We start from the raw sequence: 14,086 nt of genomic DNA, 5'->3' as shown, positions 1-14,086 counted from the left end.
ATCACGGGGTGAAGATCCCGGTGAAGGCAGCAGCATCCCTACGCGGTGCAGAGGTCTGGTGCTCAGCACGAGCCCCAGCACACCTTCCCCACGCGGCTTCTCCCTGGTCCCTGTTGCATTTAGTCAAGGCAGAGAGGCTGCGTTTAATCCAGACCAAACCCTGGCATCCAGCAAGCGCCGGGACAGAGCCTGGGTCGTGGCTGGGAAACCCTGAGGTCCTGCTGCCTGTTCTCACTCGCCCAGAAATGGGAACAGCAGCGCTTAAAAACAAATAAATATTTTTTCTTTTGATAAAACATTCGAGCTTCTTCAGCCCCATTTTTAATGAGATTGAAAGGCTGGTGGTCAGCGGGAGCGACACTCCCTCAGAAATAGCCATTTCACAGAAAAAAATACCTTTATTTCAGCAGACACAGCAAGGGCTGGTATAATCCCTGCGTGTTCAAACCAGATTTACCTGTAACACACAATAACGCAGCCACAGCTCTACCACTCTTGTTTTCCCAGCTTCTCCCCAGAAACAGGAGTTTCCATTTCAGAAGCAGCATCCCGGCACACCTCCACCCCATACACCCACGCCGCCGCCTACGGCCCCGCAGAGCCACACCATTTCGGTTATAAACAAGGGAACTATATTGGTGCTTTGTGTTACCAGCTATTTTTTTTTTTTTTTTCCTATTTTAGAGGTACATCACCAGGTGAAACTTACACCGAAGCACTTCAACGTACCATTTTTGTATGTATTTGCCATAATTAAGAAGAGGGGAATGGATGCAGTTATTTCCTAAACACGCCTGCTAGCAATTACTTTGCACTAAGAGGATTTCACGGGCTATTTCTCGTTCTTGAGTACCTTTTCCATTAGCGGATAATTACTGCACAGCTTTAAAATTTTCTATAATTTTTTCGGGCAGGGAGGAAAAACCCAACTATTTTCACATGTTGTAACAATCTAGAAACCTTATATCTTTTTACACATCAAAGGGCTTTCAGTCTACTTAAGGAAGGCCTCTAGCAGCCCTGTTTGTGTGTCATTTAAAGTCCCTGAAACACAACCTTGCTGGGCCACAGGAGAGACACGGAAAGGAACCAGGTGCTGAGGAGAAGCAAGACCCAGTGGCAATATCTCAATTAAAAAAATTTTAATAGGTTGCAGGTGCCTCTTTGCTTCAGCCCCTTGCAGAGGGTCAGCCCCAGCTCTCTCCATCACCCTGCCCCTGAGCCAGAAGGGGTAATGCTCCACAGTTTGGCAGCGCATCCCTTCCACCAGCTCGGACTGTTTTGCAGCCCTGTGCTTCGCTTAAAGCCGCAGTTTCTGACTTCACGTGAAAAGCATGAGGGTGGTTTCACCTGCAGAACAACGCAGGGCAGCCCTCACTCCTGCTTGTTGAAAACAGGATGAGAGATGAAAAAGAAACCCAGGCAGACACCAGGGAAGATGGAAAAGCTTTGCAGAGGGGTACTGCAGCCCATCAAGTGCTGCTGGACAGTCCACGCAGCACAGGGAAGCAAACCCCCCTCCAGGAGGTCTTCCGCCACATTGCTGGAGTCCCAAGCAGCCAGGGACCAACTCAGGAACAAGGTGAGGCACAAAGAAGCCAACCTAGAGCCACCCTCCCTCTGCAGATCGCTCCGCGCTGAGCTGGGAGATGAAGGCTGGCAGATAAAGAACTCTCCGGTGCATCACCCAGGGCTGACGGGCAGCGATGCTGCCGACAGAGGAGAAACCTCCGTGCAGAGACATGGCAGAGGCTGGCCTGGGTGTTGGCATTAGTCATGGTACAGACTGTCAGCACCCACCTCCTCTTGAGCACAAGCACCGAGTCTTCCCCCTCCTACTCAGCCTCTGCCCAGCCTATAGTTGTTGTGGTACCGATTCGTTACGAGCCAGGAAACAGCTCACACAGCCACTGAGGGCCAACAGCCACCCTTCCTGTTGTTGAAAGGCATCACCCCAGCCAGGTAATGCAGCCTCCGCCTGAAGATCAGCTGCTGTAATTTGTATTTTGCTCGCTGGCTCATATCACGCTTGATTCGGGGTTGAATGCAGCAGCACATTGGTCAGGCTTCGGCACCCACCGGCACCCTGGGGACAAGCTGCCGTGCTCACGTGAGTGTGAAGCCGCCAGTGTCCTGCTTGGTCCTTGCGCCAGCATCGCTGCAGCGCACCACGATCCTGCTGTGTGCATGGGCAGATGTGGGGAGATGCAGCACCATGATACATAGAAATACAGGGTAAGGTGAGCGTTGCCCCTAAATAAACCATGCCATTAAAGAGAAGAAGGGCAGGAGGTGTCCAGAGACCAGGGTGGGCAGGAGTAGATCTGCCTGGTGTGTCTGTTCCCACCTCAACACTCTCCTACAGCCCCAAAAATGCCTCTTTAAAGCCCAACAGAGTTTGGAGTTATTAGCAGGTGCCCCAAGGTGGGGGACCAGGAGGGGACAGGGGTTGGCCTGCCCTGGCGCCAAGCATGGGTGCTCTAGAGCAGCACCCATGGGAGAGCAATGGGTGCCCAGGGCATCTCTTGCTGCCCTCTGCTGGGATGCTCCATGGAGAACAGAAGGGACCAGGAACACCCTCACCAGAACAGATCCATCTGAGGGGAAAAAACCCACTCTTGCTTCCACCCCCCCTTCCCCAAAGCTCACCCACAGCACCCCATGTGAAGACAAAATTCCCTCCCGCCCCAGCGTGTGGGGACCACAGGCTCAGCACTGGCTGGATCAGGGCTGTATTTCTGCTGCCAAGTTTCCTCTTGCTCAGACTTTTGGCCTCCGCTTTCCAGGATACAGCCCGCCGCTGCCCGTTTGTTCTTAATCACCCTCCTGTAAACAAGCAAAGTCCAACGGCGGCTCACATAATGGATCCTTGTGCTGCTGGGTGGTGACATCAATAAAAAAAAAAAGAGTAATAAGTAAAGAAAGGAAAATAAAAAAGCAATCCCGCAGCCCTGAGGTCGGTCTGACAAAGGTGCTTTGTTGGGAAAGGTCAGCTCTGGAGCCGGGAGGGTTTCCCAGGCACAGCCGTTGGGAGCAAGGAGAATGCAAGGACTTAGCAAGCAAGGAGGGGATTAAACATGGCTTTGTTAAACCACAGCCCAGTGGAGGCCTCTGAGCTGTCCAAGCTCCCACCCAGGAGAGGTGCAAGCTCACGATTTGGGCTGGTTTACTCCAAAACAAGAGGTCCCCAAGCTCATTGCCTCCCACCAGCATCGGGATGTACAGGACCAAGGGAGGACACTTCCTCGAGGCCCCTTCCCATGCAGCAAAACTGCAGCGCTGGGCATGAGATCTGGGAACCAGTTCAGCTCAAACAGCCCCTAAAAAGCAACCACGAGCCAACAAAATAAAACAAATCCTCTGGCATGTGTCCTCCAGGATACAGTCCCTTCTCTGCTGGCTTGACATTAATCCTGTTTGGCAAGACAGCAAGAGCTCTTTCGCCCACAAGCAAGGTGCAGCTGCAGGTTGATATAATGCCCTCTTGTGCAGCCTGGAAAAAAAAAATAAATGGATGGAAACAAAATCAAAAATGTCCTACACAATTTGCCTTTTTAAAAAAGCCACAAATAAAGAAAAACCTATTCCCTTTCCCCAACAATTCTTTCAACTTTTAGCAGCTGGGATTTTTCCCTTATTCCCAGGAGCTGTATTTATCTGGTGACAGAGCAGCTGTTTTCCTGCCAAAGCAGCATCAGCTAGAGAAAATGAGCCCTTTCTCCACTCTTAAAAAATAAGGAATTTAAGCTACTTATCCAAACAGCCAATTGCTTTCTCACTGAGAGCCGTTGTCCCCCACTTAGAGCTCAGAGTCCATAGGAATTATAACAGCTGTTATCAGCACCAATCACCAGCATAAGGGAAAGGGATATAAAATGCTATCAGCTTATTTTGTTCCCAGTAGATAAGAAAACATCTACAGGCGTTTCACAAAGAAATCCCATCAGAACGGTTAATCGGTGGATAAAAACTTCATTTAAGTCCAGTGTGTAAATATGCAGCTACTGGCACTAGTGACATCAGCAGGCTCTTTATCTATATGTCTTTGTCCCAGACTTCTGCCGCACTGTCTGCGTTAGGATTTTGCTTTGGGTTTCGAGCCAAAAACCGCAGTTGAACATCATTAACCAGCAGAGCTCAGCGCTCCCTCTCTGCAGGCAGCATCCCTGCAAGAATGAGACCCTGCGCTTGAGTTTACTCATCCTTTCTCTATCATTCAACCCCCAAATACTCCTTTTCCTCTGGAAACAGCAACGCATCTGAAGAACACACCTTTGCTCCAGCAGCCAACTTTTCAGCGGTTCAGGCAAAACAACGCTTTGTGGCATTAATAAGACTTTTCCCCACCCACAGGAAGGCACCTCCAAGACTAAATGAGACATCCCACAGCACCAGGGTCATCAGGACCAAACAGCCAGCAGCAGACCAGCTGCTGGGTTTTCAGCTTGTGCTGTTGCTATTTAGCACCAGCTCCCGTCTCAAAACTAGACCAGAGTGGACATGACAGGTACCCACGACCGCGGGGAGATTTTCCACCTGGGCATGGGAGCTGTAGGTCTCAAGGCAACCCCTGCCCCAATCTGGGGGACTCAAATCCTCCTGTGAAAGGCTGGAAGCGTCACAAGAATAAATTTGGCATGAATGTCTTGGACAAAGGAGGGCTCAGACAGTTCAAATTTGCTGAAAACAGTCAGTGCAAGTCAGCAGACAAACCTTCAGTCTCCAGGTGAAGGAGCTGAGGCCAAAGGGTCTGAATTCTGCAGCTGCAGCAGGGTGCAACTCCCCAAGTTTATCGTTTGACATCCCCTGGGGTAGATCGAAAGCTGTAGCCAAACATCCCCGGCTGAGCAAACACGGCTTCTCTATACAAACAAGCAAGTGAATCTTGAGGCATAATTTGTCATCTAATTGCACCAACACACCCAGGATTAATTGTTGCATTTGAATGCAAAGAAGTTTTGATTTATGGCACGATCAGCTTTCATCAGCCAGTTACCAACGATTGCTGGTGAAATAAAAGCCATCGCAAACAGCCAGAGAAAGGTCTCTCGTCGGGGTTTTTTGCAAATCTGAAGAGTCAGGGGTTATTTAATCACACACAAGCCTGCTAAGGGCCCATAGAAGAGGGTGAAATTAAAACCTCTGCCACATTTGCTCCAGTCTCTGCTGAGGACTTTAGTCTATGCACAATGGTAGCTGGTCTCATTAGGGTCTATAAGATTTTTATAGCTCTATAAGTAGGAAGAAGAGGCAGGTTAAAAAAAGAAACCTGACAAAGTTTCAAAGCCAAGGGGATGTTTAACAGAAATAAACCATTAACCACCATTTCCCTTTGCCTCGAATAAAGAAGGGCAACTAAAAAAAGAAACACCCTGATCCTAAATCACCATTTTGGCAGGCTGCAGGCACAGAACCACCGAGGTGTTGAGGCAAACCTTCCCACAGCCACCCAACTCCATGGGCATCGCCCCAGGAGCTCCCCACACACTTTGCTGGCCCAGAGCTGCCCCAGCTCAGCTCCTGCAGCGCCCCAGCAATTGCTTGGTGCAGCGCCAGGGTGCCCTGAGGGACTGAGCCTGCTCAGGGCACCCACAGCTTGCTCAAAGCCACCTAATAGCACCTGACACATCTCACAGCAGGTGGTTTTCTCCAAAAGCGAGAGGGAAGCACCCACCTTTCACTGCAGAGCATCAGCTGAGAGCACACAGGGAGCAAGGGACAGCCGAGGAGGAGGAGTCGGGGGGGTGACAGGCTCACAAGGCTGAAGGCTATGGAGGGACTGAGCACCAGGCTTTGTAGGTAGCGAGGGCTCAGCCACATCCTGCTCCACCTGCTGAGGCTAATTGCTGGGGTTTTAGCCAAAGGAGGTAAAATGCCCTGGTTAACCCAGGTGAAAGGACGGAGCCTCTAATCTGACCTTCACGTAATCCCCAACGGCCAGCGGCTCCCACTAATGGGGAGGAGCGGGGACACTCTTGCAGCAGTGTCACCACAGCTGGGTACCCACCAGGTGTCCAGATGCCAAATGTTGGAGCCCCATGCTTGACCTCAATGCAATTTGCCATTAGCTCACACATCTCCCAGCCTGGCATGGGTGCAAGCTGGGTTCTCATCCAACAATCCACTAACGAAACCACTTCCACTTCTCCACGCTCACGTTCAAGTTTCCCATGTGAGAAACATGACCTTGGCACCCAACAGTTTGCCTTGCCGTGTATATATCATGGACATTTAGTGCTCCTGAAAGGTGCTTGGGAACAGGAGAGCAATGGGAGCTGGGGACAAGAGGGGTGTCACCCAGTTTCCTTTTGCTACGTTAACAGCAAAGGGAGAAAAGTAATAGATTCATCAAAAATGGAGATCCACCATGGGGTAGATACAGCCTGAGCTTGATTTTGGGAAGGGCTACATGGCATTGACCTGTGTTCTTAAGAGCTCATGGCTCCAGATGAGCTCCGCACACCCTGCCATGTAGCTCGGCACCATCTCTGCATCCCACCACACTCTTCGTCCCTGGCATCAAGGGTCAGCCACGAGCACAAGCCAGGAGGCTGCGGGCCCTCAACTCTGCAGCGTCAAAGGCAGATACTGTTTCCTGCCTAAAAAAACACGCACAAAGGGGAAAAAGGGGCAGGAAAATAATCCACGTCCCTTCAGAGCTGCCAAAATACCTTTCTGGGAACACAGAATATCTTTCTTTAATGGCCCTCCCTTTGCTCTTAAACACCTGTGAAGCAAAACACAGGAAAAAAGCCCAAAAGATGCTGAAACCAAAACCGTGCACCCAGCATCACCCTGAAGGAGGTGTTTCAGGTTAAACCACTGACCCGAGAAGGTCTTTCTTTGCCCAGTTATGCCTTGGCAGTAGCCACTGCCAGCGAGAGGCAGCATGCTCTGACACACGGGTATAAAATTGCCTCCAGTTATGGCAGGGAGGGAGGAGGCCACTAATGCCTTCAGCCATGGGGAAAAGGAGAGTGGAGAGCGCTGATTCATGGGGCAACAGGCTCTGAATTGCGGTTGGGGGGACACACAGGAGAAGGTTTTTCCATCCTCCGCTCTCTTGCGCTGGGTTGGACCTGAAATGCACCTCTGTGGGAAACGAAGGTCTCTTTGCAGAGGATCCAAGAAGTCAAAGCCTTTATTCTTCCTTGCTTGCAGTAAATCCCTCCCAAATTAACCATCACTTGCTTTGACTGCACCCGCAGCTACAGGGCAGTAGTATCGGAGCAGTTTGATGTATCTGTGGTGAATCTGTGGTTGCCTTCAGGACATCAAGGCGTGCCAGCCTGACCCCATCATGCCAGGCAGGGAAACCGAGCCCCAGAGCAGGAGCTGGCTGGCGGCAGAACGAGGCTCAGCAGGTCTGTGTTATAATTTAAGAGCAGGCTTAAGCATAAACTCATCTTGTTTCCAGCCTGATTTTGGGCAGCTCAGCAAGACCATGGCCCATCATCCCCATCAGAGCAACCTAGTTCCTTCTGCCTCTCCCCATGCTTGCAGAGACCATGACGGGTAGAGGTGGGCAGGTTGGCCACACAGCTGGTCCTGGTGTGACCTAATGGGAAAATGCAGCAAAGGTTGGATGGGGTATGGATGAGTTTATCTAAGGGTTTGTGGACATGGAGAACAGTCCAGGAGTCTTCCTTTATCACCTTTTTAGGTCCATGCTCTGTCAGCGCAGGATGCTCATGTGTTCTCAAAGGTGCTTCTCCAAAGAGGCCGACAGAGCAAGGATTTGAACCAAAACCAACCCGAATGGGCTGTGGCATCACTGTGTTGCCACTAACAGCATCCCCCAGCCCACGGTCTTCCATCCCCAAAGAGAGGGATATCGCATCGCTTCAGTCCTTGCAGGGACAGACTGGGGCTTTTGGGAGCCGCCAAGCAAGGGGGAGGAGGCTGCGAGGCAGCTGAAGGGTTGGCAGAGGAAGGATGGGCAGAGGAAGTCTGCCACCTGCTGTCCATAAACACCTTAACAAGTCATAAAATGGGACAAAATTCAGATCTGCATCTTAAAACACAGGTTCGTTTCCCCATGGTGCGGTTCTCCAGGGTGGGAGATCCACCAGCAAATCAACCCCTGTGGAAAGGGGAAGACCACAGAGGGCCCTTGGGAAGGGAAGACCATCATGGCCCAACGGGCTGGTGAAAATCACCCATGGAGAGTGGAGAAAGTGTCCCGTAGGACTTTTCTCCAACCCACTCTGTCACTGGGAGCCACAATTAAGGAAACCAAGAAGCAACACGACAAGCACTGCACTGGCTGAGCTGGATTTCTTTTCTCCTGAGCCCTTCACCACTGCAGATAGCTCATGTGTCTTCCTGGGCCAGGGGGACATCGCAAACAGTGTCATAGTGAGCTAATTTGGTGGCATTAATAAATATCCCATCCAAGTGATGGGTAGGAGACCAGGACCTCTCCTCTGAAGGTTGAGCTAATTAATCTCCTACCTTCCTCCACTGATGTCAGGCTTTCTCGTAAGACCATTGTTGGCCCTAATTAAAAGGCTTTTCAAGATGAGAGTCCCCAGAACACCAGCCATATTTTGACAGTGATAATAATTACAGAAATATCTTTGGTAGAATAATAATAATTACCCAACCACAAGAAGAAAGGTTCCAGGAGGAGACGACAGCAAGAGACAGAGAAATCAGGACTTTGTCTCTTGTGGTGGCTGGTGTTGGGCAGGGGAGAAACATGACCCAGCTTCCTAAGACTTGCTTTTCTCTGCCCATTGACCATGCCTCTGTGAAAAAGGCACATTTAGTCCCCTGAGCACTGAACTGCAGACATTCCTTAGCCAAGAGCTCCCCAAATATCTCAAAACTGCCCCAGAAACACAACCTGCCATCAACCCCCCAAAGGAGCAGCCCTCAACAGCTCATCTGACCTCCCAGCATCTTCAGGGAGCGGAGGGCTTTGCTCCATGTGCACCCAGAGCTGTCAGCACCCTCTCCTCCAGGGCCAGATCAGGTCTTTAGGGCTACCCTTGGTTTTGCTCTTCTCAAGCCTTTTTTCCTTTGCTGGACTTGAGGATTTATAAAAATGAGCCCAGTTCCCAGGAGACCCCCCTGCAAAACTATTGTCCTCAGCCTAATGAGTTCCAGATGCTCCTGGGCTGAACCTGGGTGTCCCATGGGGAAAACCAGTGACCCAGACCTGCGGCCGCCTGCGGTGCCTCCTGTCATCCCCAAATTGAAGAAATTATGGTGAACGGTCCCTATTTCAGATCTGACCTTGGGAGACAAAACCAGGCTTGGATCAGAAGTGGTGTCTGTCCAGCTGATGAGCTGTCACCCGAATTTTACACTGCAGAAAACAGCAGCAAGTGTTTGGGTACCCAAACGCTTCTTTTACATTTTTGCTCTTGCTTTGTTTCTTAATGTTTTTTAACTCAAACCAAAGGTGTTTGAAAGGGCAGCCCTGTGGGCAGAGAAATCATTTCTCCATGCAGGATGCGCTGTGGCAACAAGGGGCCATCTCACCTGAAAGGAGGAAACCGATAGGTCATTGCTTTGGTCCCAGAAGTGGAAAAAATAGAAAAGAGAAGAGAAACAGCAGTGATAAAAACAAACATTAAAAAAAAAAAAAAAACAAACAAACCTTGTTGAAGGCATAAGCTGAAAGATATGGCAACACCTATATTTTTTGCAACAGCCCCACTTAAAAAATCCTGTAATGATTCAGAATGACCCATCCAACTCAAACCAGGAGTACCGGTGACCTACCTGTCAGCTTTTAGCATCCTGCTAACAAGCTTAAAAGCGCTGGTGAGGAGAAGAGTTTAGCCACAACCAGCCTGAAGGAGGATCTTGCTTTTAGGGGAACGCTTGTCTTTGCAGAAGGTAAGTGCCTTTTCCTCCCTTCTTTACTACCAATCTCTGAAGAAATTAAACTGGAGTAATGAAAGTGTTTGGTGATAGGCAATCAGAAGTCTGATTTTCAGCAAATAAAGGGATGGGGTTGGTGTTTTACTCCCCCTGAACTGCTACTGCATCCAGCAAAGAGAAGAACTCTAAAACTCTAATTAATCAACTTCTGAAAGCTGCTTTTCTGAGCAGCTAATGATCGGGAAAGTTCTCCAGCACTCTGGTGACAAGCTCGAGATAGAAATCTTGCTCCTAGATAGCAAAGGAGAGGTTTGTGATAGTTTGTTGCAATGAAATGTGTCTTTAGATTATACAAACCCGATCTTGCCGCCGTGTGCCTGCACCTAAGCAGCGTGCCGATAGGTAATTGTGAGGATGCCTTTTTCACATGCACCCACCAAAATGCTGCCAAGACACCCGGGAAGGAGGCTGTCCCCCGCTGGATGTGTCCCGTGTCACACTGCCACGGGCTCCTGTGGGGACTGGGGGGATCCATGGCGATTGCAGCCCTGGATGTTTCTATCTCGACTTCTGCTTTCTCCAGAAAGACCAATGCAGATCGTCCGGTGGCTGTACCTCTCCGGGCTGGGCTTTGCTGTGCTGATCCCGGCAGGGTGGCAGATGGGCCCCAAGGACTTGGATGCCACGTCCAGGTACGGGGCGTTGGTGGAGCTGGCCCAGGGAGACGGCTGGTGTGGGCAAGGGCTGTCGGAGCAGCTCAGCTCTCTCCGTTACCGTTGCTGCCGGCTGTCCCAGCTCCGGGGCAGCCTCACCATGACAATGTGCCTGTTTCTTTTGCATTTATGTGGACAAGCTCCCTCCTGGCTCTCTACCAGCACACACAGGGACATTGCCATGTCCCCCCCTCAGGATTTCTCAGCTGTGTCAGACCAGAGACGGGGTGCATGGGGACGCAGCAGGGTAGAGCCATGATGGGACGATGCTTTGGGCATGGTGCTGAGCCCTGGAGGAAAATCCTTTGGGCACCTCAACATCAGCTCTCCCTCCTGGAGCTGGAGGAGGTTGATCTAAACCTTGGGGTGGCACCACGCTCCCTCCCAGGGGCAGCAAGCAGGGACCAGGGTTGAGGCACAAACGCACCAAGCAAGGCGTAGGGCAAATAATGCGGGCTGATACTGCATGTATCTGGTGTCAGGAACAACCCTGACCAGGCTTGGCAGATCCCTCTGAACCCCCTCGAAAGTATTTTTATGGATTATTACAGCTTTCCTGGAGGATGCTCCACGCAGTAAAGTCCATTAGAGGACACAGCCCCTGCCCTGGGGAAACCATGCGGGGCGGATGCAGGATCCCCATGCCACGATGTGCATTAAACCACATTTTCTTCCCCCGTTTTTGTCGCCCGAGCAGATGGCAGTTGTACGAATCCCAAAGCGCCCAAAGCTTCGCGTCCAACATCAAGCGGCACTCGGAGGGCACCTTCAGCAGTGACTTCACCCGCTACCTGGACAAGATGAAGGCCAAGGACTTTGTGCACTGGCTCATCAACACCAAGCGGTTCAGGTAAAAGGGGGAGAGGGGAATGGGACCATGCTGGGAAATAACCTCCCACCACGCCATGATCCCCCGATCCCAACCGAAAATACAGTTTTAGTTTTCTCACAGCCGTTTTCTTATTCTCAGCAGCTCCACAAAGAGGTACCTGAAGGAGGAGCCCCGCAGTGTCCCCTTCCCAGCCGCATTCCCACCGCTCGCGTGACTCATCCCAAAGGGCAAACACAGTGAATTAAAATGGAATAAATGATTGCTTTTAAAATGTAGACAAAAATCCATCGTTTGGGTGCAAAGGTAGAGTGTGACTCCCTACGCCTGAAGCTGCTTCTCATTTTTGCTGACTCACGTGGATTCTCTGGTGTTTATTTGCAATAAGAGAAGGAAAATTCAGCTATTGGGGGAAGGAGGATTTAATAGTTTAGGATGGGATGAGGCTGTTTGGTTCTCACCGTGCTTTGTTCTGACATTTTACACTTCGTTTCAGTGTTAACGTGATGGAAGCATTTGCGTTTGTAGGGGGTATTATCATGTTTGGGTCTCGCTGAAGCGAAGCGGTTGCTCCTTTGTGAACGAGAAAATCCCTGCTGCTTTTTCAAAGCTCCTAAAGTGATTTTAGGGGGCGTTTCTCTTCCATGAAGCTTTTTGGTGTTTGTTTGTTTATTTTAAGATACAATTAAATGGCAAATTAAGGCGTCGGCTTTCCAGTAGCATCAGCGTGGGGATGTTGGGCCCCTCCACGGCTGCCACTGTCAGATGGCCCACAGGGAGGATTTACCCATCACACACAGCCGCGTTAACTCGGTGTTTCTCAGTCACCTCCTCCTAAAATCTGCCCCCGCGGATCAGCCTTTCCTTGAAACCTGGATTTCTCCAGCTTCGTTTTCTCTGTAACTGCTCCCGTGGTGCCGCAGATCCTGCAGCTTCCCCTAAAGTGTAATAAAACCCTTGTTAAATCCAGCAGCTGGATCCTGACGTCTCCAACCCTTCTGAGCATCCCATTGGGATTCTGTGCGCCGCTGGTCCTGGGGGCTTTCAAAGCACCAGCCTCTAACCCCGGCTTGGCTCAAGTGCCCCATTTTTCTCTCAAATCCTTGAGTTTTACAGAAAAGGGCAATCAGGATGCACCTGCCTGACCCCACAGAGGGGATTTTGAAAGAAATTTTTTTTAAAAATACTATATGAAAGATAACTAGAACCTCTTTGGATTTAATGTATTGCCAATTAATTGTATTGCAAACGGTTCAAAAAATCCCCAGAAAATGCAGGGAGGAGGAACTGCTCACTGGATGGGGCCATTTCTATCTTTCACCAGCACCTTCACCCCCCAGTCCCATTTCTGAACTCCCTGCACACCCCTGGTCTGGCAGAGGTGACACACGTGACACTGCTGTCCCCTCCCGCCTGCAACACAGAGTTCATTGCAATTACTTGCACATAAAAATTAAAAAAAAAAAAATTTTAAATACCTAAATAAGTAAAAATCCAAAGCCACTAATCTCAAATATTTCCCCAGTCAGCTGGTTCCTGAACCAAACCCCAGGGTTTCCCCCAATGCAGCGCTGTCCACTCCCCCATCACCTCCAGAAACGCCCTTAAAAAGCTCCAAAGATGCCTCCAACTCCTCCCCACCCCTCAGAAGACACCGGAGCGGCACAGCGAGACAAACAAAGACTTTTATTGTTTTATTTTCCAATTATGGTCAATGGTGACAAGAGAGAAATCAGACAGTCACGGCTGTGGCGGGTGGAACCCGTCAGTCAACAGCAACACTTCACGGTCAGGACCCACGAGGTGACGACACCAATTTATGTTATTTGAGTTCCACAGAATGAACCCAAAATAAATCAATTTACAAAAAAAAAAAACCAACAACAAACCCAACCAAAAAAACTCACACAAAGATTCAAAGTGATAAATAACACAGGTTTGCTTAATGGATTTTTTTTTTTCCCCTCAGTTTTATTTACAACATGGAGCATTTCCAAACTAGATCATCTCTTACAATAAAATATATTTATTTCAGCATCTCCAAAACAAAAATAATTCCTATATTTCTAAATGTAGCGCACTGGGAGAAAATAAAATAATAATTAAAAAAAAATGGGCCAGCACCTTATTTATTATCCTTTTACACCCCTTTGGGATTCCCATGCACTTTTGGAAGGGGCCCACGGGAGACTGGGGGAGCTGTTTTAAGGCACCAAAGATGAGGAAAACACCCAGCACCCATCCCGCATCGCTGGGAAGGGGGGTTGCTGCCCACTAAAGCAGCGCAGGTCACTGCAAGGACAGTTTGGGTTTGAGTCCTAAAGCAGCGCCAGGCACTGGGGGTTTCCCCCAACAGAATTTTCCTCTGCACAGGGAAATACTAAATCCTCCCAAAATAAGGAGCCAGCCGTGGGTTTCTGGTGGGTGAAGGGGGCAGCCAAGCGCTGGGTCTCCCCGCCAGCCCCAGGGGGTACAAATACCTTTTAGATGGCCCGCAGGCACGGTACTGAGCAAGACTTCAGCTTGCCTTTAATTTTTTAAATAAATAAACAAATTAAAAATGCTAGCCCTGTAAATAGCCAAAACAAAGCTTCAAAGGGAGAAGACGGCTGTGCTGGGGCACGCTGGGGAAGCCTGGTTTGCTGACAAGGCAGCTGCCAACATTTTGCAGCTCCCCGAGGCCAGGGGAGACGCAGAGCCCCGTGGAGTG

The 14,086-nt window shown here is 50.0% G+C and overlaps 1 protein-coding gene across 1 annotated transcript; it reads left to right on the top strand.

The window, feature by feature from the left end:
- Positions 1-9,814: 9,814 nt before the first annotated feature.
- LOC141936542 (exendin-3-like) lies at positions 9,815-11,593 on the top strand. Its single transcript, XM_074853592.1, has 4 exons — positions 9,815-9,849; positions 10,418-10,526; positions 11,245-11,397; positions 11,518-11,593. The coding sequence occupies exons 2-4, from the start codon at positions 10,426-10,428 to the stop codon at positions 11,591-11,593; spliced, it is 330 nt and encodes a 109-aa protein (XP_074709693.1). The 5' UTR covers positions 9,815-9,849; positions 10,418-10,425.
- The last annotated feature ends 2,493 nt before the right edge of the window (positions 11,594-14,086 follow it).

The sequence above is a fragment of the Strix uralensis genome, chromosome 33 (genome assembly GCF_047716275.1).
Source record: "Strix uralensis isolate ZFMK-TIS-50842 chromosome 33, bStrUra1, whole genome shotgun sequence".
In the NCBI taxonomy this organism is placed as follows: Eukaryota; Metazoa; Chordata; class Aves; order Strigiformes; family Strigidae; genus Strix; species Strix uralensis.
The sequence above is the reverse complement of the archived record's forward strand: the minus strand, read 5'-3'. Positions and strand labels throughout refer to the sequence as shown.